General features: G+C 51.3%; 1 protein-coding gene across 6 annotated transcripts in view; it reads right to left on the bottom strand.

Annotated features, from left to right (window-relative positions):
• NTRK3 (neurotrophic receptor tyrosine kinase 3) overlaps positions 1 to 24,448 on the bottom strand; it is a 361,677-nt gene that overhangs the window by 302,567 nt on the left and 34,662 nt on the right. Inside the window, exon 1 of one of the 6 annotated variants that reach the window (XM_070618147.1) lies at positions 8,925 to 9,056. The exons of the other annotated variants lie outside the window; for them this stretch is intronic. Coding sequence (XP_070474248.1) covers positions 8,925 to 8,965 — 41 coding nt within the window. The 5' untranslated portion in view covers positions 8,966 to 9,056. Of the gene's footprint in view, positions 1 to 8,924; positions 9,057 to 24,448 lie in introns of those variants that run through there. 6 annotated transcript variants of the gene reach the window in all.

Here is a 24,448-nt window from a genome sequence, read left to right as displayed (position 1 = left end):
CCCTTAATAACCATCTGTAATTGTCTTATTTGATTATTTGATTACATGTTTGTCGTCAGTGTCTCCACACTGGAACGATGATGCATGAGAACAGGGAGTGTATCCGTCTCATTCACCACCAGAATCTCAAACGAGGACAGTTACCCCAGGATAAGTACACACATGGGAAGCCACCCAGTGTGTGTCAGAGGCTTCCATGCTCAGCTCCCACACAGCCCTTTCCATGGGCCCCCCAAGAAGACCGGAGCCCTGGTCTGACTCCACAGGCACCCCCGACTAGATCTCTGAGGGGGCTTGTGGCCCAGGGCACACCATTCAACATCCCAGTTGGGGACGGGCATCCTGGGGAATCACTACAGAGCCCAGCAACAGGGCGATACCAGAGGTCTCAGGAGGCCCATGGACCAGATCTCCCTCCCGGGCCCAGATCTCAGGTCTGCTGCTTACGGTCAGTGTCAGGAGTGGGGAAGTGGACAGGGCCCCCTCTCGCCAAACACAGGAGGAGATGAGACCGGAATGCTCTAGGCACCTTGTCACATCTTTTCTATCCTTCCCTTCCCCCACATGACTACGACCTTCACCAGAGCATGAGTTTTCTGAGGGCACCGACCAGGAGTTTGCATCTCCAGTGCCATGCAAATGCTCAGTGACATCTGAGCAAATGAACTAATGAATGATGAACGAACCCACAAAGGGATCAACAGCAAAACTAAAGCATTTAGCACTCGATCGGCAACTCCTGTGGATCTTTCCCTCAACCCCTCTCGCCTTCTCAAGAACTCATTGATTTCTTCTCTCTCTTCTCCGCACCCTCACTTTCTCTCTGCTGGATTTTCTCATCAGCATACAAACATATTCTAGGAGATCCCATTTAAAAGGAACATCTCCTGGACTCCATGTCATCCTCCAGCTACCAACTCATGTCTCTACACCTCTTTATGGCAAATGGTATCAAAAGAACTGTCTACACTCTTCGGCCCTACTTCCTCACCTCCCTTTGATTCTTTATCCCAATTTGTCTTCTGTCCCCACTACTCTACTGAAACTACATTGTCAAGGTCACCAGGGATTTCCACACTGGCAAACCCAACAGACTTTTCTCTGCCACCCAGTTACCCAATCTCTCAGCAGCGTTTGACTGGGTTAAGCACTCTCTCTTTCTTGAAACATGCTCTTCCCTACAGATTCCTTAACTCCACTCTCTCCTGGGCTGCTTTCTCCTCCCCTGGCTATTCCTTCCAGTCTCCTTTGCTGGTCCTATATTCTTTGTATGATCTCTAAGTGCTAGAGTCTCTCAGGCCTCACCCCCCCCACCATGCCATGGCGATCTCACCCGCGTGCTGGCTCTGAATACCGCCTATGCTCCGATGGCGCCCAGATGTTTATCTCTAGTCAGGCCTCTCCCCCAAGCTCCAGGCTCCTCCTTGCTATCTCAGCAGGTCCAACACCAGCCCTTGCTTTCCTCCCACTGGGGCCTTCTCCATCGCAATAAATGGCACCGGTAGCACCCAGTTATCCAAGCCAAACTCCATCATCGATCCTCCCATGTCCACACCTTAGCAAGTCCATGCCCACAATGGAAATCAGCTTGGCCCACTTATCACCACCTCCACTCCTATCCCCTGGGCCCACACCACCATCCCCTCTCACATGGACCACCGCCTCCAAAGCATGAGCACTGCCTCCACTCCAGCCTGACTAGAGTCTGTCCTCCAGGCAGAAGCCGGAATGAACATTTTATAATATAAATCTGATCACGCCCTCCTCCTCCACCCCCACCCCCAAAACCAAACCTCCAATGGCTTCTCCTGTATGTGGGAGGAAATGAAGACTCTGCCACGGCCAGCGAGATCCTACAGGTCTGGCTCATGCCTCTCCCTCCTCAGCTCACACAAACCTCACCCTTGTTCACGTGGCTTTAGTCTCGCCAGTCTCCTTTCTAGTGTCCAAAACACCAAGCTCCCTCCCTCTGCTAAGGGATTTGTGTTTGGTTTTTCCTTAAAAGCACTTGCATTCTCTTTAAATGTCATCTCCTCCGAGAAGCCCTCCTTGGCCAACCTACTAATGTCCTTCTGTACAATCTTCCTCCGGATCAAGTGTTCTCAAGCCAGGGATGGATTTTGCCCCCCAGAGGACATTTGGCAAAGTCTGGAGACATCTTTGATTATCACGACGTGGGAGGTGCTACTGGCATCCAGTCAGTAGAGGCCAGGGACATTACTAAATATCCTACAACACAGGACAGCACCCTCACAACAAAGAAGGATCCAATCCAAAATGTCAATAGTGCCAAGCCTGAAAAACGTTGCTCTGGGTATTTCCTTTATATCACTTGCCAAAATCCATCATTATCTCATGTACATGTTTACTTGTTCATTGTGTCTCTCCCATAACAGAATGCAAGCTCCATGAGGGCAGGCAGCCTGTCCATCTTGTTCACTACTACATCCACAACACCCAGCCCAGTTCCTGTTGAACCAGGAACTTAAAATTTAAATGAATAAAATAACAAATGACTGTCTTTCCTCAGAACCCTGGGACCTTGTGGCAAGTCATGAAAAGGCTCTCGTTCCCAAGGTCTTGACGAGACCAGCATCTTCTCCAACCATTCGAAGAGACTAAGGTGTAAAGAAGCAAGCTGTGCCCATGGGGTTGGGGCCAGGGGGCCAGAATCCTGTGGCCCCTAGGAGACAATCTCCTCTTATCTATGGATGAATCAAACCACATTGATCATAAGACCTCTGATCGCTCCCAGACATCTCAGCTTTGAACTAGGAGAGAAACAGGGGGTCTTTGATGAAGAGCAGAAACAGCCTGAGGGGGAGAGAGAGACACATTGACTTTGACCCTTTCTCCCCAAGAGGCCTTTCTCCCAACAGGAGAAAGTCGGAGCAAGAAGCAGAGTCTGGTCCAGGCCAGAGCAGCTGGCTTGAAAGTAATCCAATAGTGCGAGCTCTGTGCCTAAGATCAGCTGGCCCCAGGGGTCCGGAGAGCACCGCCCTTCGGGTGGCCAATTTCCTTAGGAAAATATGAAATGGCCAGGCCACCCTTTACTGAATTATAAAGCACTTATCACTTCTTTAATACCTAGCCACATGGAGGGCTTAATTCACTCAATATGGAAGTTATAAAGGCGAATTGGTAAGCAAGCATTAAGCTCAAGTGCATTGCATAAAGACTTACGAGGGCAATATTTTCCCCTGTTAAAATGGTAGATTTCCTCACTGCAACTCCACCTCAGAGTTAATGCGGAAAAGTTTCTCCAAGACTGAGAGCATCTTCATTGTTGGAGGGTAATTTTAGGTCACTGGGAGGGAAGGGAGTCTTTGACTTTGCAGGAACAATTATCTTGGAACGCAAGGGTGTCAGAGTGATTAGTCAAGGTAACCAGCAGAAAGACAAGATCGGGGGGCCAGCCCCCTGGCCAAGTGGTTAGCTTCATGCGCTCGGCTTCAGCAGCCTAGGGCTCACCAGTTTGGATCCTGGGCGCGGACCTACACACCACTCACCAAGCCATGCTGTGGCAGCATCCCACATAGAAGAACTGGAGGGACTTAAAACCAGGATATATGACTATGCACTGGGGCTTTGGGGAGGAAAAAAAAGAAAGACAAGATCACACTGGTGATGCCTAGCGCTCTCCCTGCACAGCGAGCAGGGATGTGACCAAGCCGCAGAGGAGAAGACAGAAGTCACGGGACAGAGGAGGGAGGGCGGGCTGCACCAGGGCTGGTAGAGGGATGTGGAGGAGGAGGCTGCCGGGAGGGAGGCAGGCTCCATCAAAGACATGAGCGCTGGAGGAAACACTGGCTTACATCTGAGACCCACAAGGAGGGCAGGAACAGCATTAGCCCTTGTAATCTGTAAGGAAACCAGCCCTGGAATTCCTTAAGTTTCCAGAGGATTCCACCTCGGGCGCTGGAGAGGTTTTCTCGTGTTCACTTCTCTCTGCCTTGCTTCAGCATTTCGAGTAGTTCGTCATCCTCCGGCAATAAACCGTCTGTTCTTGTCCCCATATACTCACTCTCTGGGAAGGCATCTCTCTATTCACATGACTTCAATTAGTGCCTAATTAGAGATTAATTCCAGTTCTACAGCTCTACCTTTGATGCTTAACCTCTGCCCCGTCCTGTAGTTCGTGTTCTCACAATACTCAATCCCCTGGACTCCTAAGAGCACATATGGACAGACCAGCTCACTTTTACCTCCTATCTCTCCCAAACTACCTGTGCTGAGCGAGGCCTCCTGACCTGAAACCTTAGAGCAGAGATGGGGAGTGGATTTCGACTATGCACAATACCAGTGGTCGGCAAGAGCTAACACAGGCCGCTGTGTTTGGAAGGAATCTGTGCTTGAGCAGGAAAAAGAGCTGTGATCAATTAGTGATGGCCGCCACGGGCCCAATATATAGAGGGATGACATAAGTACCATCTACTAACCACATCTGTCCAAGAAACTTTTGACCTCTCTCTCACTCTTTCTTACATTCAAGTCCCATCAAACTCTCCTCCGTGATATTTCTAGCAACTTCCCCATTTTTCTATTTCCACAGCCCCCATCTGAGAGAGCCTCGTGCTCAGAAGGATACAACAACCTCTTAGCAGGCCTTACAGCATCCAGCCTTTGCATCCAAATCTGTTCAAGTCTCTGCTTTCTCAACGATGACTTTGAACACGTCCCTCCCAGGCTCAGGGCCCCCCGAGGGCTAACAAATGCCTCTCACACCAAACCAAAACTTCTCTTCGGAAGCCTGAAGCCTACAGGGAACACTGGAACTGAGGAGAAGGGGTGGTATAAAGAGCCACAGACCCTTTGAGGACAGAAGCAACTTTTCCTCCACTCCCTGTGTCCAAGCCGTTGCACTATTGAAATGCTTCCCACGGGCTGCATCCCGATTGAAGCTGAGAGGAAAGGGGGAGTTGCTGGCACTTGTGTGAATGGCTTTGTGACTCTTCCTTCCATCATCCTCAGATCCCCTCATCTTTCTGCCACAGAAAATAAAAACTCCAGCTGCTTCAGGGAGGTGCACTGGCCTCGACAGAGAAGCCAGCCTGTTGAGCTTCATCAGACCCTCTCCTCCTCGGTTCTTCCCTCCATGCCATGTTCAGAAGCCGTTTGCTGGAGGAAAAAATAACTTTGGAATCAGTCCTAGACTTGACTGTCCAGCCTACCACTGACCAGCTGGGTAATCTCCCACGGCCTCAGCATCTTCATCTCTAAAATAGACACAGAGATGCCACCTTCATGGAGGCATCATGAAGACGAATTAAAATAGTGTTTGTAGACAGCCTAGCACATTGTCTAGAATATGCTAGAGCTCAAAGAATGTCTATTTCCCTATCCATAAGGAAAGCAAGGGGCTGGCCCAGTGGCCTAGTGGTTAAGTTAGGTGTGCTCTGCTTTGGCGGCCTGGGTTCAGTTCCAAGGCACGGACCTACATCACTCGGTGGCTGGCCATGCTGGCGACCCACATACAAAATAGAGGAAGATTGGTACAGATGTCAGCTCAGGGCAAATCTTCCTCAGCAAAAAAAAATTTAAAAAGCAGTGTGACATAATAAGAAATACATGTATTTGGTCTCTGCTCCCCATTTCCTGGCACACAGTTCCTGAAATGCTTGGAATCTCCAAAGCAATGTGCTTTTTGTATGCTAATAAGAGGACTGGTGGCTTGGGGCTCCTGGATAGACTCAGGATGGGGGCTGGTAGCCTAGGGATCCAACCACACGACTAGAGGGTTAGGACTCTCAGCCCCACCTGACTGGAAGTTGAATTAATCACTGATAGCCATTGATTTAATCAATTGTGCCTACAGAATGAAGCCTCCATAGAATCCTAAACATTGGGTTCAGAGAGCTTCCAGGCTGGTGAACACGAGGAGGTGCTGGGAGGGTGGTGCACCGGGAGAGATCGTGGGAGCGATCGTGGGAGCTGCGTGTCCCTCCTCCCCATCCCTTGCCCTATTCAGCTCCTCCATCCAGCTGCTCCTGAGTTATATCCTTTTATAAGACACTAGTAACCTAGTAAGTAAATGTTTTGCTGAGTTCTGTGAGCCACTCTAGCAAACTACCAAAGCCAAGGAGGGGTCCTGGGAGCCTCCATCTACAGCCAGTCAGTCAGAAGCCCAGATGACAAGCCGGACTTGGGACTGGTGTCTGAAGTAGGGGGTGGTGCAGTCTTGTGGGACTGAGCCACTAACTGTGGCATCTGACACCACCTCCAGGTAGAGGGTGTCAGAACTGGATTGCAGGACACTCATTTGGTGTCCGCAGAGAACTAGAGAATTGGTCAGTATGGGGGAAAACCTCCACACACTTGGTGGCCAGAGTGAAGTCTTGAGAGCAGAGTATAGAAAAAGAAGTGAATTTTTTCTTTTCAGGCAGTCCCTGGATTGCGCATGGACTGAAGTCAGGAACTGGGGCCTCCCTGGCTGGGAGAGTGACCCTACTTGTGGCTGAGGCCATGACCTGCACGTGGCATGAGACCCTCTTCCCCACCTCTCCCCACAGCCGCCTCCTCCTCCTATTAGAACACAGCCTGCACTTAGTCAGCCAAACAGAGCCCTTGCGGTCCAGGGCCAGTTCCCTCCCGCTGCCTCTGAGCCACTGTGCCTCCCCCGCCAGCCCCTGGGTACCCAGTGGATGTTTGTGGAGCTGAACACCTTCTGGGGTTCCAGTATGCTGCATCTTCCTCCCTCCACTAAGCTTTTATCAAACCATCCTCAGCCAGTTGCAACCATCAGCAATCCAGCCTCCCCCTCCAATTAGGGGAATTGTCTGTGTAGCTGATGTATGTACATGACTTGTCACCTGCGGGTCGAGGCATCGTTTGCCTGGCTCCCCTCAGGAGAATGTAAACTCCTCGACGACAAACCCCACTGCATTCTCTCTATTTGGGTCGCCCTCCTCTTGCCCGGTGCTGGGTTCTAGCAGTGAGCGGTGAGAACCTACAGCGGTTCCCAGAAGCTCCTTCTTGAAACTAGGACCAGATGAGCTCCATCCTGCCTGCCATAGAGAAGAGCTGTCTAGGGTGTGCGGCAGGGCCAGAGTTCAAGGTCAAGGGTCAGAGAAGCACAAACCAGGGAGCCAAGGAGAGATGCTGACTGACCAACGCTCCTCAGACCTCCTCCTTCAATACTCAGCTCAGACAGCCCCCCTTCCCACAGTCTTCCTTGGCCCTGTCTTTCTAGGTCATGAGCGCCTTGGCTGTGCTGTCTGTCACAGAACCAGGCTTGAGATTTGAGTTAGGAAACTAGCAGAGCACAAAGCTCCAGCCAAAGGGCTGGGCAGGGCCCCGGGGCCTCCTCATACGCCAGGCGCTGATGCTCACTGAGTTCCTGGATCCAGGAGGAACCGGGGGGTTGGAGTAACAGGCATGGTCACTTTGGGGGCTCATGCGGCAGCCAGTTAGTTACCCACTGCTAAGGAAGTGCCTCACCATTTTCACAACTTCCTGGCCTTAACTGGCGCGAGCTGGCCAGGACCAGTTCCAGACGGGATGCGCTTTTCACAGGACACGCACGATGCTGTCTTGTGCTCTTTGACGTGTGAGCCTTTGAGATCCCTGAGGGCTGGGACTGAGTCTTTTATCTCAGCATCCCCACACCACGCAGTGGGCCTGGCTCCTGAAAAGCCCTCAATAAACGTGGCACAGACATGGCAGGAGCTCTCCTGTCCTGCGCTGTCAGCTGCACCCCGGGGCAAGAGCATTTAACACCCTGAAACCAGCCCAGAGAGACCCAAGGCACCATGCGGGGAGTCCCCAGGAGGACAGGAAAGGTAAATGTAGCAAAGACACTAACGGGGGTTCTTTGGGGAGCCTGGTCAAGCACCCACTGGAGCCTGACAGTCTCTGTTGGGGGCCCAGAAACCCCAAAGTTCACTCAGGGATCCAGGGGGCTTGCTAATTTGGAAGCCCACAGCTGGCTCCTGGAATGGAGATCAGCAGACAGGACAGCCCCAGCTTCCCCTTCTAGGAGCAATGGCCCAGGAGAAAAAGCAGCGACGGTGCCCGGGAGCAAGTGAAAGGGAAAATCTAATCGCCGGAGAGGGGGTTTGGAGTCAGAACACACTGGGGATTTTCACGTCACACCCTGGTCAGATCTCTTCTCGCACCAGCACGAGGAGAAAGAAGCACAGAGTGCGTGACAGTCAGTGTGGAGAGTGACAGGGAGGAAGCTGGCCGCATTACTGATCTCCGACCCGGCACTACGGAGCCCAGCCAGGCCCAGCTGCTCTCGTCATGAGGAAGGACTCACAGCCAGAAGCCTGTCCCCAGTGCCCACCTGCCCCGCCCTGCTGTCAAACGGGAGCACCTTACTCCACAGCTTCATCTCAAGCCTGGGCGGGGCTGGGCCAGCCAGGCCTAACCTCAGCAGCAGCTGGGGCCCGGAACTCCACCACATTCATTCATTTAAAAGCATCTACTATGCACCAGCTGCCTCAGCCTGGCATCCGGTGTACCTGGAGAGACCTCCTTCAGTGCCACTGTGAGTGCTTCATCGCCGTGAGAGGGTCTCTACCCCAGGGCCTGACTGTCACTTCAGTGAGATGCTGGGACAGGAGTCCTGCCCAAACCCTAACAGCTCCACTGAGCCCTCACAACCCACAACACACACATCAGCCTCCTTTTCCCAGTGGATGGGCCAAGGTCCTGCTCACACTTTCTCCTCGCCACCTTGCTGATGGCTAATGGGGCCAATTTCAAACCAGGTGGACTCCTGTCTGCCCCTCTTTGAATCACAGCATTATCAATTTTCTGTTAACAATAGCATTGCTGCCCAGACCCTGTGCTCAGCCATACCAGCCCAGATCAGACTTGAGCCCTGATGGCTGCCCCACCATGATACGTTGGAATGGGAATGCTGGCTATTCTCCGGGGACAAGCCCAACATCTGTGTCAGTTTCCCCTAGACCTGAACTTACCTGTTTCTTAGCTTTCTTCCTTTTCTGCACCAGCATGCCATTGGAAATCCATAATGCCCAACAGCTGTACTTATGGGTGCAAAGGCACTTGCCACCAATGAGTCCCCTGGGCCCTGTTCCTGAGCTCTAATGCTGTGTGAGGTCACAGTGGGGCCACTCAAGCCACCCCACCACACGCAATTCAAGAAAGAAAAGCCCAGGCCAGTACGGGACTTGCCAGCGCATTTCCTGAAGATGAAAACTGCACAGCAGTTAGTGTTCAGCTCAGATCCTTGGGGAAACTGTGTGGCACCAAACCCTCACTTCCTGGGCACTTCTTAGATGTTCTCTGTGTGCAGAGGGGTCAAGGGGCAGATGAGCTCCAAGGAAAACACTCTCAATTCATGCCATCTAAACTCACTGGTGGCTTTGGCCAGCCCACTGAGGCAGAGATGGGGCTGACTCTCTGCTATTCCCTGTGCCTAAATCTGCCAGATGTTAGCCAAGGCATGTGGGTCTCTTGGGTTCTCAATGCTTCAGAACACAAGCCAGATGTTGGACTTTTTCTTGATGGAAACTTCATGTTTGCTAAAGAGGGCTGAGTCCACTGGGTCTGCTCCTAGAGGGTTCCCCTAGAATCAACATTTGCAGAGGGCACACTAAGCCTTATAGATAGCAGCTTTATGAAATAAACGCGTGAATGATGCTCTAAATTATTCTGACTCTCTTCTACTCCCTCCCTCCTTTCTTTGTAAAAGATAGCACACTGCCAAGAGGTCTGGATCCCTGCAAAGGGACTATACCAGGGCTGAAATGTACAAATCTCTTCACGTTCACAGAGGGTCAGAGGTCCACAGACCAGCATTCCCAAACACCGCTTAATAGCTTTTCCTCAGTTGACTACTGCTGCCCGAAACCTGCATGGGCCCTCCTCTCCATCTTCAATTCTCGCCTTTCAGGTCCTCTCCTAATCAGTCTTACCCTGGGGGAAGGCACGGGGCAACTTTCTTCTCCTCCACTCTGCATCTCAGCAGCCTTGCTTAGCTTCTTCCAGCCTCACTGCCTTTGGCCATCCCCCCACACACACACACATTGGCTTTCTCTGCCTGCATCTCCCTTCAGTCATTCATCTCCTCCCCCAGCCAGCTGATCTGTGCAGTCTGAAATCACAGCTGGTGACGACCAACAGAGCGCCCCATTCTCTAAAGCAGAAGCCCCAAAGAACCCAGAGAGTGAGTCAGTGTTTCCAAAAGCCATCAGGTACTCAGCAATCTCCTCTGGACTGTTGTTTGAGGGAGTTACAAGGCTAAAGGTGCCCCTTCTGCTAAGAGATCCATTCATGCTCATCATCTTCAGGGTGTGGCCAGCTGGGGCCCCAGGGCTGTCCCTGCCCGTGAAATCCTTGGGGGCCGCCTCTCCATCACTGGTCCAGACTACCTGCTCACAAGGCCCTGTGCAGCTGTGTACAGCACTTTTGCTGGAGAGGAGCATGCACCAAGGAGAGCGTCCATGTCTGCAGTGTGGCTACCAACTGCAGGAGGAAACCTGCATCTCCAAGAGGCTGAGCGGGTCCCAAGGGCCTGGTTTCAGCACAAAGGTGAGAGCCTAGAACAACCAAGGCCCAAGACCACAAGGTCAAGAAGGAAAACTAGCATTACTGATTCCCTAGGAAATAAACAGGCTAGCAGGAAAACATGGTCAGGCGGGGGCTGGATGAGACCCTGCAAACCTTCTGGAGCTGACACTATGTGTCCTGTGCCCCTCTGCTGTCCCTTCACTGTCCCACTTCATGCTGCTGGCTGACTCCCAGCTGCCAACTGTATCCCTTTGCCTGAGAGTTTCCTGCAGGGCAGGCCAAGTGCCCGGGGGATGGAGCACCCCAGGAGGAGCCTCCTGGGGGGATGGTGGACAAATGCCCCAGATCCCTCACTCGCCCCTCCCTCAGGTAGGGTAACCCCAAGGTCTGTCTATACCACCTCCCACAGTTTCCTCCTGGGATTAAACTCCAGTTGTCCTGCAGTGGCTGCTGGCTCGGTGTCACACCCTTCCTGGCCTCCTGTCTCAGTTCCCCGCTCCAACCTCACTTCAGTTTCCTAGGATTACATCCCAAATAAACTCCTTGCCCTTGGCTATTTTTCTCAGGGTCTGCTTCTAGGGGCTCCCAAACTAACACATCTTTTTGCCTCCAAGCTGCTGGACGTGGAAGCCATGTCTGCCTTTCCAGCTAACTCTCTTCCGGCACAACTCAGATCCCAGTAATCCACGTAAAAGGATAAAGAGCTCCATCCTTTGGTGTTTCACTGTGTGCCAGGCCCTGCACTTACCCCATGACCTCATTTCAATCCCACAGCCACCCTAACAAATATGTTTTCTCATTCTTGTTTATAAATGAAGGCACCGAGGCTCCCAGAGTTTGGGGAACATGTCCAAATGTCAAACAGCTAGGAAATGTGGACATGAACTCTGGTCGGTGGATTCTAACACAGCTGCTCTTCTTCTCACCACTCCATTGCCCCATCAGCAACCAGGCTCCTACCACTGCAGCCCCTCTCTCTGAACTGCCCTCTCTCCTCACCTCTCCTTACTGAGAACCAGCCCCGCCCATTTCACGGTCATTAAGAGGACCAATACAAAAAATGATAACACATTATGGAAATGTAGGGAAGTCACATCTGGTCATCTCTGCCCATCCTTCAAAGCTCCTCCATCCACGAAGCCTTGCCTTGATGGCCTGATCCTGGCTGAGCTTCTCTGTCAACTCTTCCACATTTGGCTCAGCGGGCAATTCTCTGTGGGCCTATCTCATCTCCCCCAGGATAGGCTCCCTTCTCTGCACCCTGCCTGCACCAGAGGATATTCTAACAATTCCTTCTGAGTGAATGAATCGATTCCATGCAGGTGTGATGACAGGAACCACACAAGCCACATGCTGGCCTTCCACATGTCGGCAGCTGCCGGTAAAGACAAGCAGGCTGTAAGCAGTGAACGAATACCCACCAAGCAAGCGCCTGCTACCTGGGGGGCTCGGTCCCTGGCTCAGGCACACTGCTCAGTATCACCCGTCAGCAGGGCAGGGCAACCCAGTTCGGGGAGGCCCAGCCCCTTCCCATAGGAGCAAACTCAGTTTGCCCCACCAGGCACCACTTGGATAGGAAGCAAGGGCAAACGAAGGGGGACCTTCTGGGCAGAGATTATGCATTTCTGAGATTCGTTTTAATGAAAAACAAAGTTTAAAGTCTGGGCAACATCTCCCCTCCCCTCAGCCCTCCCCCGGGGAAATAAGCATTCCCAGGAGCGCCACGAACCTGGAGGGAAAGGAGGAAGCGATGCCAGGCTGGCACGTGACATTCATTACAAGGTTTTCTCTCCCTCTGGGGGCTTCAGCGTGTGGCTCTGCATGCGGAGGGAAGACAACAGGTCTTGACTCAGGTTCCAAGACACATTTCAGCCAGAGCCTTGATGCCTTAGTGTCCGTGTAGGGTGAGAAACAGGACAGGATACAGTCCTCTCTGGCTCAAGGGACAAGACGTGTCCAGAGTGGCTGATGTGGGCCTGGGCTCTCAGATCCCAACTCGCCTCCAAGCAGCTGGCCAAAGGGCCATGGGAGGCTGAGAGCCCAGCAGAGCAACAATGCCTATGTGGAGTCACCCCTGTTATCTGGCCTGCCACAGATTTCTTCTCAGGGGTCTACGAACTTCTACACACATGAACTCTGCACGTGAGCTCTACACTCATGAGCTCATCAGCCTAGGGATGCGGGAGATGTACCCAGCCAGAGCCTCTATCTCCAGGACACCAAAAGGTGACAGCCACACGCAGCCCCTCTGAACAATGGCTACTCTGAGCCCCTGAACTGGTGACTTCAGGGTGAGGGTTAGCCCCCCACCGCCATTTGATCCCTGCTGTTTCTCCGGGACTTGAATAAATAAAATGGCAGGTCCGACTGCAAGAGATGGATCCTGGATAGTTTAGGGATGGGCGCGCAGGCTGAAGAGAGGTCTCCCATGACCCTGACCTGCCACAGCAGAACCTGTGCAAGCCCTGCCCAGGCAGGCACAAGGTCATCCTGTGAGGAGTCACGAGGACCCGGCATGCCGCCACCTCAGCCCTGGGAAGAGGCGGTTTACAGAAGAGGGGTTCAGCTGCAGCCACCGCCCACCGCACCCTCCGGGACCTGCTCCGTCCCCTTTCCCATCCATTCCCCCACACGTCTCCCCACGGGCCAGCTCCTTCAAGTCTCAGGCGGGTGTGCTTCCTCAGAGGAGCATGTCTGGAGGACCAGGACTGGGCTAGGTCCCCCAGGCATGGGTATCACAGAACGCTGTGCTCCTCCTCCAGAGCACAGATAACTAACTCTGCAGTTACTGGTCTAGCACGTCACCTCCTCTACTCTGTTGCGGTCCCATCAAGGCCCGCCTCATTTCTGGGCCAGCACTCTAGCCAGGAGGTCAGCAGGATCGGTCAGGCGGCTTCCCCAAACAAACGGGATAGTTTTACAGGAGGGCGACTGTTGGGACTCGGCCTCAGCAATCTCTAGGGACCCCCCTCCAAGCACGTGTCCCTAGGATGACGCTGCCTTACATGGGGGAGGCTGTCGCATGGTCTGGTCCGTGGAGCCATTTTTCACTGCTGGGCCAGTGGTGACAACTGATCCACCTGCACGATGCTGCCCTTTCACCCCAACGTTCCGACTTCCTGCCCACAGCCCAACCACACCCCTTACTACATCATTTCTTCAGTGAAATCCTGCTTCCTCCAAAAGCGTCTGGTAAACACCTCTGAAGAGCTCCAGATGAATACACACAGCTGTCCCTTTGAAGCAGGTGTGTGTTATCACCACGGTCTAATCCAGCCACAGACGCTTGAGCAGCAAAGCAGTGTGCCGAGGGCAGAGCTTCCTTCTCCAGAGAAGGATGTCCCCTCCTTCTCTGTGTCCTCGCAAAGATCCAGCACTGGCTGCACAACAGCACACAGCAGAGGCCTCTCACAGAGGCGGAAGGAGCAGATCCCCAGGCAACGCTGCCCTCCCAGATAAGCCATTGTCCCTCCTGGTTTCCTGCCATGAGCATCACCCTCAAATGCAGCCTGAACACACACAGGATCAGACGGGCCTGGCTCTGGGAAGATGGTAGAGATATATTTGGATGTACAGAGTCTTGCCCCCTCCGTTGTCTTTAAAAGTCACACTCTTGTGGACGCAGATCACCATGTTCCCTTTGGACTTGAACAACAGGTAACCTTGTGGATCTTGACACACCAGCCTCCAGAAACTCCCTACTGTGCTTGGTCCCCAAAAGCAGGAGGCAGGCAAGGCTGCTTTATTTGCATCAATGCCAGTATGCTCCCTGGCAATGGGATCTGCCGTAGTCCTCCATTCCGCATGGCCACAGCATCCCTCCAGCACACTTGGATCATTCCCGAGGAAATGGCAGTGTCAGAAGTGGGAGCCATTCCTTCCAAACAGCCCATCCCTCAGGCCTCCCAAACACTGGCACGCAGTGTGCCCCAAAAGGTTTCCATGGCCCAAAGACCGCCCATCCCCCGCCCTCCCTCCCACATTCAGGAGTACCATCAGCTCATCGGATTCCTGCCCGGTCTTGACCCCTTTGGATGTGTCGTTTTAGCAGGAGAAGGGAATGTAAAATGACTCCCCTCTAGAGAGCAGCAAAACAGAGTGGATAAGAAAGAAAATTAGACTCACAGCGAGCAAGCCATTTGACATTTGTGTGATATCTACATCACTCCTTCTCAGACTGTCACACGTGTGCAAACTGGCTGGGGAGCTGGTGAACATGCAGATTCTGACTCAGCGGGTCTGGGGTGGGGCCCAAGATTCTGCGTTTCCAACAAGCGCCCAGGTGAGGCAGATGTTGCTGGTCCACAGAACATATTTTGAGTAGCAAGAGTCTGTCGACACGATGCTTGGCACACAGTAGGCACTCAAAAATATTGGTGAGGTTGAATTAAATTGTAGGAGGAGCTGGGTTTGATGGCAGGAATCAATAACAAATGATGAGTGATAACTTGAAGTAGTCAATTACACCAAGGGCTCGCAACCCTGGCTGCACATGAAAATCACCTAGGAAGCCTTTTAAAATGCCAGGTCCTGGGCTGCACCTTCAGAGAGTCTGACCTCATTGGTCTGGGGTAAAGCCTGGACATCTGTATCTTTTAAAAGTTTCTGAGGCGATCCTCGTACGTAGCCAGGTTAGGGTACCACTGAATTGGTAAAACTGTGTCATTGCCTGCTATATGCCAGCCATTGTGCACTGAGGGAAGCACTGGACATGTGGAATTGAGCGAGGCCAAGTCCCCGCCCTCAATGATGGGGGAAGCGGGTGCACACATGACTCTAATGGAAAAAGTAATACAAGGCATATTTATGTAAACAGTTTTGGGAATGCAGATAAAGAAGCAACTGATCAAGCCTGGAGGAAATAGGAGGAAAAAAGGACAGACATCAAGAGGTAGTGATATTTGGGTCTTCAAGGATGAATAGGCGTTTTCTAGTCAGACAAGGGAACCAGCTGTCCCAAACCACTTCTTCCCCATTATTGGTCATAGGGAGATAACTGGCCAGGACCAGGGGCCCTGAATTCTGGGCCAGCTGCCTACTGCTGCCATAATAGATGAGGAAGGTGTATGTACAAAGAAGGAGGTCAACGCAATGCGTGTTCTCTGCTACCCACTGGCGCTCTTTGGAAGGCCGCGTGGGAGCAGCCAGGATGCCATATAAGAAGATGCCAATCAAGAAGATGGAGCCCACACCCTACACTTGAAAGAGGAGAGTTGATGGGGAGACTAGTGACATGTTGGAGTTGCTGAAAAACCAAACAGGGAACCAAAGAGATTAGCAGCAGCAGGAAGCCCACAGGCTAAAGGGATAAAGGGAGGAGGTGGTGTGGTGAAGCCCAGGGTCAGAGCTGGCTGGTAGGAGCTGGCAACAGCAGGGACTGCCCAGCAGGAGCTGGAACTACCAAGAGGGGCTACCATTGCTAAAGACACAAAGATGACACCAGAAATGGCAAGCGGGGAGCCTGCCTTCTCCCTTCCTCCTGCCCGCCCGGCCCAACTAGTGCTTCCCATTGGCCAAACCCTGCCAGGAACCAGTTGGTAAAGGAGCCTGGGAGATGTAGTTTTCGGGGGTCAGGCCCTAAAGGGCAGGAAATGGAGCAGGTACAGGTAAATAACAGATTCATTCTTGTCTTCTGGCAAAAGCAGGCTAAAAATATCCCTCATTCCGTTTTCTTACACTTAAAATTCTACCTTGGCCTGGAGCAGAGCCCCCCAAGCAACGTACTGCGACACTGTCCACACGGATCTGGAGAGACCACCAGCCGCCTCTGGCTGCAGACACCCTCTCCATTTATCCCAGCAGCATGACACAAATAGTATCCATTTCTCTGTACACAATGATATACAAGTGGGAAGCATGGCTCTAAGGAAAAGCCAAGAAAGAGGGATTGAAGGGAGGTGTCACCTAGGAAGAGAAAGTTCTCCTCGAACAGGGAGGGCCTGGCCAGGGGAGGCAGCCCCAGACCCATCAGACTGTGCGGAGCACCTGGGAGCAACAGGAGAGAAGCAATTCAAAGAGGGGCTGGTTCCCAAACAGAGAAGCATGACCTACTCTGTCTTCTTCGTGGAATCCTGAAGATGGAGGAAATTCTCACAACGAAACCCAAAACTGCCCCAGCCTCAGGTTTTGGAAGAAGTAGAGGGATGCTGCAGAATGTTGTGTATCTCAAGCAGGAGTTGCTCTGCAATTGCTAAATTCCTTCCTTGGTTTTGCACCTCACTGGTTTGGAACAGAACAAACTGGCCAGGGAAAGCTCAGACGCAGTGACAACGCTATGGAGCAGAAAACGGTGCCACCGGGTCCTACTGAGACCCAGGAGGTCACTAAGACCCCAAACCACTTGCCTTTGGTTTTATTTAGAAATTCCTCTAAGTTCATCTCTGTCAAGTTCATGGAGAAGGCTCACACCAACTCTCACAATAACCAGTATCACCAAAGTCGTCTGGTTTATTTCTTTGCAAATGGACTGTGAAAGCTTGACCCAAGCTTGTGGCCAAGGAGTACAACCACTATGGTGCCTTTGGCCAAAGAGTGGACACCTGCGACAGGTGCCATCTGCAATCGACAGCAGCTTCAAGAGAGACACACAGAGCAGGGAGTGAGGAGGGAGATACCCTTCTGGGGACCAGAGTGGTCAGAAAAGTCAAATATTCCATCTACATCCCCACACTTCATTTTATTCAAGTTGGATTTTTATACTGCACTCGTGCTTTTTGTTTTTGTTTTGGGGTTTTTTTGGTGAGGAAGATTGGCCCTGAGCTAACATCTGTGCCAATCTTCCTCTATTTTGTATATGGGACACTGCATGGCTTGATGAGCAGTATGTAGGTTCACACCCGGGATCCGAACCTGCGAACCCCAGGCTGCCAAAGCAGAGTGTGTGAACTTAACCACTATACCACCAGGCTGGCCCCCTGCACTCATTTTTTTAAATTGCAATGCAATACGTTTTTTTTAATTGAGATAAGATTCACATAACATGAAATTAACCATTTGAAAGTGTATAATTTAGCGTTATTTAATACATTCATCATGGCATGCAAGTACCACTTCTCTTTACTTCTGAAACATCTTCATCACCTCAAAAAGAAACCCCACAGGCAGTAAGCAGTCACTCCCTTTCTTCCTTCTCCCCAGCCCCTGACAAGCACCAATCTTCTTTCTGTCTCTATGGATTTACCTATTCTGGACATTTCATGTAAATGGAATCAAATAATACATGATGTCTGTATCTGGCTCATTTCACTTAACACGTTTTTAAGGTTCCCCCACGTTGTAGCATGTATCAGAAATTCATTCTTTTTTATGGCTGAATAATGTTCGGTTGTAGAGATATACCACATTTTGCTCATCCATTCACCAGCTGATGGACATTTGGGTTGCTATTTAAAAGAGTGCTGTTATGAACACTCATATTTAAGTTTTCGTTTGAATACCTATTTTCAAGTCTTTTGGGTACAGACACTAGAGTTCCACTCATGTTTAAAGGAATTGAGGGAACATAAAATGTAGACATAATATAAAATAGCAGGATTGGGTATATAAGCAAAATAAACTCTAAAAGGAAGCAAAGGAGTATATATATGTTCATGGGAATCCGAGACGAACTAATTCAATCAGGCACTGAATTTTGCCATGGGTTTCCTGGCAGCTAAGGTGAAAAGGGAAACAAATCAAGTTACTGAGAGTCATTTGCAGAGATAAACATTCTTTTCCCTGACATTAAATCCAGAAGGGCATCCGTGAACATGGATCCTTGTATAAAAGATTGTGTGTGACACCATGGAAAACACATTATTTACATTTCTGCAAGAGACAGAAACGCTCTTCAAATGAGTGGTTTTGCTTTTTCTTTTTAATCAACTCTATATGGCTCGTGAACACATTTAAACTGTAATTCAATAAAGCCAATTTTGTAGGATAAAGCCAAGAAAATACAGCCCAGACACACTGCTTTCTAAATGCCCAATTTAATAATGAATCAAATGTGAAGCACCCCAAAGAAATAAGAGTTGAAGCATCCACTGACAGTGGACTCTCTCTCTAACAGTTCATTTCTCCAGCATGGCTCTGGGTTCTTCCACACATGCCCGTGATACAGACATTTTACACTGCTGGTCACAGGGAGAGCCGTAAGCTTAGACACGAGACACGCAGAGGGAAAGCTGGCATTCGGCTGTGGCTTTGCACACCGCCTCCGTGTTGGTGAACTCCCATCCCCCCCCATCAATGTTGCTCCTGGCACCTGCGCCTGGCCGCCCTCTGACTCTCCCTTCGCCCAGCTCTCCCCACTTTCCCAACCTGGTCCAAGCTTCATCAAAGCTGTTTCTAGTTACCACATCACACATACACCGACCCCAGGTCCCCCACAGCCAGCACTCCCATGGCTGCCATGTTGGCAAACCTCCAAACACTTCAGCTGAGAGCAACATCTGAAGGACAAATGGCAGGGCCCCTGGACTGGGCAGGGCCCAGCTCCATCCGCCCCCCACCCTGGGTCAGCAGCATCTCCTCGCTCCTAGGGAAGCTGGTCACCACATGGACACACACGGCCACCTCTGCAGGGCTGGCAGGTGCCCCGCCCCTGGTACCTGTTTGTCTGAGGTTTACACATTTATGCAAAGGGTCCTTGCCCTTAACCCCTACTCCACACTGTCCCATCATAAAATGGAAGAAACAGTCCCCTCGCCCTCGTTAGGTTGTTCCGAGACTTGAATAAGAAGATGTATGTAAAGCTCGTGCGATGCCTGGCCCGGTCAGTGCTCAGGGCTGCTAGCGGCCCCATCCCACGGCACTCCCATTAACCCAGGATCAAATGAGGGTGGGGCAGCCTGCCGTGTTCTGGCTCCCCAGGGGCAGGCAGGGCGGGCGGGAGCTGTGGATCCCCATCCCAGAGGGATAAACTGCTGGGCTATCAAAAGGCATCCTGAGCCAAGTTTGGTTTGCATTAGGACTACTTCCCGAAATCATGGCATATTTTGCTCCTGGGGCTCAAGGTTCAAGATCTTGGCCACACCAGGGATGGGTACTGAAAGCCACACACGGCGGCCCCAGGCACTTGCCCCAGCTCCCCTGGTGAGCCTGGAGCCTGGGATGGAGAGGAACCTTGCTGCAGAATCACATGTGCCCAAATAGCCCTCCCCAGGGCTGACCAGCCCAGCCTGAGCACCTGGCCCCAGCAGCACCAGGACAAAGCAGGGGAAAGAAGTTCTGTGCGGCCCCAAGTTGGCAGCGAGGCTTGGCAGAGGGCTGGAGCACATGGGCACAGCCAGAGGGAGAGCTGTCTCCTTAATCCGAGCTCAGTGGCTGGAAAGGCCTTCTGTCATCTCATCCACCTCCCCTAGAACAGGACTCCACGAGGCACATCCCCCGGCGTGGCCCAGGAGGGTGATGGCAATTTGCTTGGGGAACTACCGCCACCCCCTCTTGGGGCAGCCCAGTGTCATCTCAATGCACGTCCTCCTCCCCCTGCAATAAGGCCAGAATCTATTCTGTGCCCCTCCCTTGGGAAGCTCACAGCCTCCTGCCTTGCTGTCGCCGTCTGTGGAACAGCCTCAGGCCCCACAGATCTTTCTCTACAAATCCTTTCAGAACAAGAACTATATTTGGTTGTGACTCCAAAGTACCATCAGCAGTTCGGGGTTCGAGGTTGACAGATCTTCAGAAAATGACTCTTATGGCCAATAACCACGTGAAAAGATGCTCAACATCACTAATCCTTAGGGAAATGAAAATCAAAACCCCAAGGATATACCACTTCACACCCATTGGGATGACTACTATCAAAAAAACAGAAAATAACAAGTGTTGACGAGGATGTGGAGAAACTGGAACCCTCATGCACTGTTGGTGGGAATGTAAAGTCGTGCAGTCACCTGGAAAAACCGTATGGCAGTTCCTCAAAAACTTAAAAATATTTAAACTAATTAAAAATTAAAAGTTAAAAAAATTACCACACGATCCAGAAATGCCACTTCTGGGTATATACCCAAAAGAATTGAAAGCAGGATATTGAAGAGATATTTGCACACCCATGTTCATAGCAGCATTATTCACAGTAGCCAAAAAAAAGGTTGAAGTAACCCAAGTGTCCATCGATGGATGAATGGATAAACAAAATGTTGCACATACATGCAATGGAATATTATTCAACCTTAAAAAGGAAGGAAATTCCGACACATGCTACCACATGGATGAACTCGAAGGACATTATGCTAAGTGAAATAAGCCAGTCATAAAAAGATGAACACGGTATGATTCCACTTATACGAGGTACTACAGTAGGCAAATTCATGGAGACAGAAAATAGAAGGCAGTTGCCAAGGGCTCGGGGAAGGGGGAGTGGAGGGCTGTGTACAGGTATAGAGTTTCAGTTTTGCAAGATGAAGAGTTCCAGAGATCAACATGAATGTATTTAATGTTTAAAATGGTGAAGATGGTAAATTTTATGTTATGTGTATTTTACCGCAATGAAAAAGGAAAAGCAAAACAGACTCTTGTGCCCATTCTCCAGGCCACCCAAGGGGGCCTCCATCTCGGAAGAACACTTGGAGGACAGGAATCTCAGCTCTTCCCAAAGGCCACCAGGGGCCCCGGAACATCTCTGTGCCCCTGAGATGAGCACAGCTGTGCTGCAAGGAAGCATCTCTAATCTGATCTGACCCACTACGCATCACAGGCAAGTAACACGACACCCTGCCTGTAAGATGGCGGAGAAGCATCTGCCTTCAAGATAAGCAGGTGCCCTGTGTCAAGGCCTCTCATGGACATTCCTAGGAGGCCCCCAAGGACAACCACCCAAAGGAAATAAGCAGGCCTCTGCTGCAAGGTCGTGGTCACTGGCGGAGAAGATCCATTCGATTTGAACCTTGCCTCTGCCACTTCCTAGCTTTGTGACCCTGTGCAACTTCTGGATCTTTCTGAGCTTAGATTTCCTCCTCTGTAAAACAAGATACAATGCTCATCAACAGCACTGTTCTGAGGAACAGAGATGATTCTTGGCAAGTAGCTGGCATGTAGAAGGCACTTGGTCAGTGGTGTCACAATGATGATTGTCTTGAGTTTTAACCACCGGGCTGTCTGGCGGAGCCCCTACATGCCTACTCTCAGGCTCACAGTCCACTGCAGGGCCTGGGGTCCCCGGAAGGCGCTACCCCCAGGCCACATGGCTGCCTCTGTGCCCCACACCAGGACCAGAAGTTCAATGACGTCACCACCAGCATCTCCCACTTGTGCCTGCTCCCCTCACAGGGGGTTCGGTTTCACATTAACCCTTGTGGGAGGAGGAGCTTTAGGGGGCCCAGGACTCCTTTGGCCTAAGAGTTCCTCATTCTCACCCAAACTCACTTGTCTGTAACCCCAGCCTGTGTCCCCATAAAGGCCTTTCCCCACCTCAGTGGCGAGGACAGTCCGTACCAAAGAGGGCATGAGATCACTCCCCTGGTCCCTCACCACACAGCCTGGATGACAGATGCCATAGCAACAGCCCTAGCAACGATGACAGGAGACAACCTCTTGGACACAGACCGATGGGAAATAAGTAAACAACCACCAACCACGTATGGAGGAAGGGCTGCAGAGGGTCAGAGGCGCGCACACACGTGCAGGTCACCACCCGCCTGGGCACAGAGAGAAGCCAGTAACAGTCCAACTTCCCCTTTAAACATCAAAGCAAAATAATGAGTGGGCAAGGGATAGGGAAGGTGGAAATCCCTTTGACCTGCAGCAAATTAAGTTTAATCCTCTCCAGCCAGCTGTGTGGCTATTCGGATCCAACCGTGCTGTCTGTTTGGTATCTTGACAGCTCTCTGATACCCGGAGGCGGGCGCCAAGAGGAGAAACCCAGGTTGGCAGCTAGACAACTGTGGTGGAATCCCAGAGCCACTTGTCTCTCGGGGCTAGGCCCTCAGAGCAGAAGGCTGGCCTCCTAGCTTCAATGCCCAACCTCAACAGAACCCAGCAGAAGTCTAGAAGTTAGAACCAACCCTGCTTCCCTCACACTGGACCAAAGTCGGGAAGAAGTCACCATCCTCGCTGGCTAAGGTCGACTGAGCCCAGGCCACCGCCAGCCCGGCACTGGGGAGGCATTTCTATTTACAAAGCAGTTCACTGTGATGGGAACTGAAGCTCCTGGAGCGGTGACTTGTCCAGGCTTTCAGGGGTGATTAAGGTCAAAGTCAAGACTAGAACAGAATGCCAGTGAAGATAGATTGAGCACTTCCAGGTGCCAGGCCCTCACTGAGTATCTTACAACATCTCGGGCCATGCTCTCCACCCTGTCTGAGACAGCGTTATCGCCACTGCACACAAGACGAAGCCAAGGCCACCAGGATGACTTGCCCAAGGTCACACAGCCCTCACTGGGAAACTTGCATTCAAACCCAGGAGTGCCCTCACCTCCTCCCTTGCTCCTTCTAGCCTCACCTAAAAGGTAACCCATATACTCCAGGAGGGAGGAGCTATGAATGCCCACAGAAAACCCCCAAGGAAATCGGGCTACCCTCTAATAGGCTCGGGTTTAAGAGAAGATGTAATCAGAAGACCAACATACAATAAGATAAAATAAAAGAAATGAAATAAAGGAAAAGAAAAAGAATGCCAGCAGCAGGAACGACAATGGCCACAGTGGCTCTGGGCCACACACAGACACACTGCAAAAGCTCCCCAAGCAGATGAACAGCTTAAGTATTTCGTGGGGAGTGGAGATCCCTGTGGCAGGGGTCCAGCTGGAAGAGAGAAGGGAGACGGCCCACAAGAGAAATCGCAAATAAAATGCCAGCTTCTCCTACCCAGAGGGACAACTGGCACCTCAAAGACCACCAAGCCAGAGACCTGTGGGCCAGCCCCTACTGGGGCCTGCTGGAAGAGAAAATGCCACGGATGCACAGGTACGGTTGGCGGTTCAAATCTGTCTCTGCCACTTAGTAGCTGTGTGATGCTGGGCAAGTCACTTAACTGTCCTGTGCCTCAGATCTGAGAAATGGGGAGAACAAGCCCCAGTATGAGTTGTTGAGGATGAAATATGATCAGAGCTTGGAAATGGCCCAATGCTGTAAGGCTTTTAGGAAATGTTGGCTGGAGGAAGGCCGCTCTCCAGGCAGTCCTGGGAGCCCACACATCTTTTGGACCACCCATTTTTAGCACATGGCCACACATGCCGCCAGCCAGCTTTTTCCCAGCTGGAGCAGGAACATTCTAAAAGTACCTCCCTTAGGCCAGATGAGTGGCCAGCCACAGGGCTCCCGGTTCCCATCCCACAGTCTAAGAACAAAGCATCTGTAGGAAATGATCTTGGCAGAAAGGGCCCAAGAGATCAACCTGGTCAGGGATATAAACCCTAGACGCACATCTGAAACTCCCAGGGTACTTGTCGAAAATGCTGATTCCTGGGCCCCATCCCAGACTACAGGGTCATACTCCCTGGGGATGGGGCTCAGGCCTCCACATTTTTAACAAACTCTCCTGGGGATTCTGCTACACAGCCAGGGCTAGGAACCTCCTCCAACCTTTTCATTTTATAAATAAGGACACTCTACTGCTGGTGGACTTAACGCTGATTAATTTCAGTTACTCTTCTCCTGGTTGTAAAGTAATACAGGCTCATCGTGGAAAGTCTGGGAAAAATAAAAAGATATCAAGAAAATTAAAGTCACTCATAATTACGCCTAGCAGAGATAAAGCATCCTTGGCATTGGAGGCCTTTCCTGCCATCTTCATTCCTGGGCAGATGAGATGACGATGGATGCAAAACTCGAATCCTAGCTCTCCTTCACTTATAGTTTATCTTATGTGTTTTCTGAGGTCATTACTAATTCCTAAGAAAAAATCAAGACAGATGAAAAAACTGAGAGATTTTAAACATGGTACATAAACAAGGTAAATAGCTAATGAATGCCAAGGGCAGGGCCAGGGCCAGGTAGCCTGACCCTACGGCTGTGCTCACTCCTTCACCCGAGGAGGTCACCACCCC

Source organism: Equus przewalskii, chromosome 1 (genome assembly GCF_037783145.1).
Source record: "Equus przewalskii isolate Varuska chromosome 1, EquPr2, whole genome shotgun sequence".
NCBI lineage: Eukaryota > Metazoa > Chordata > Mammalia > Perissodactyla > Equidae > Equus > Equus przewalskii.
This window is presented reverse-complemented; position numbering and strand designations above follow the sequence as displayed.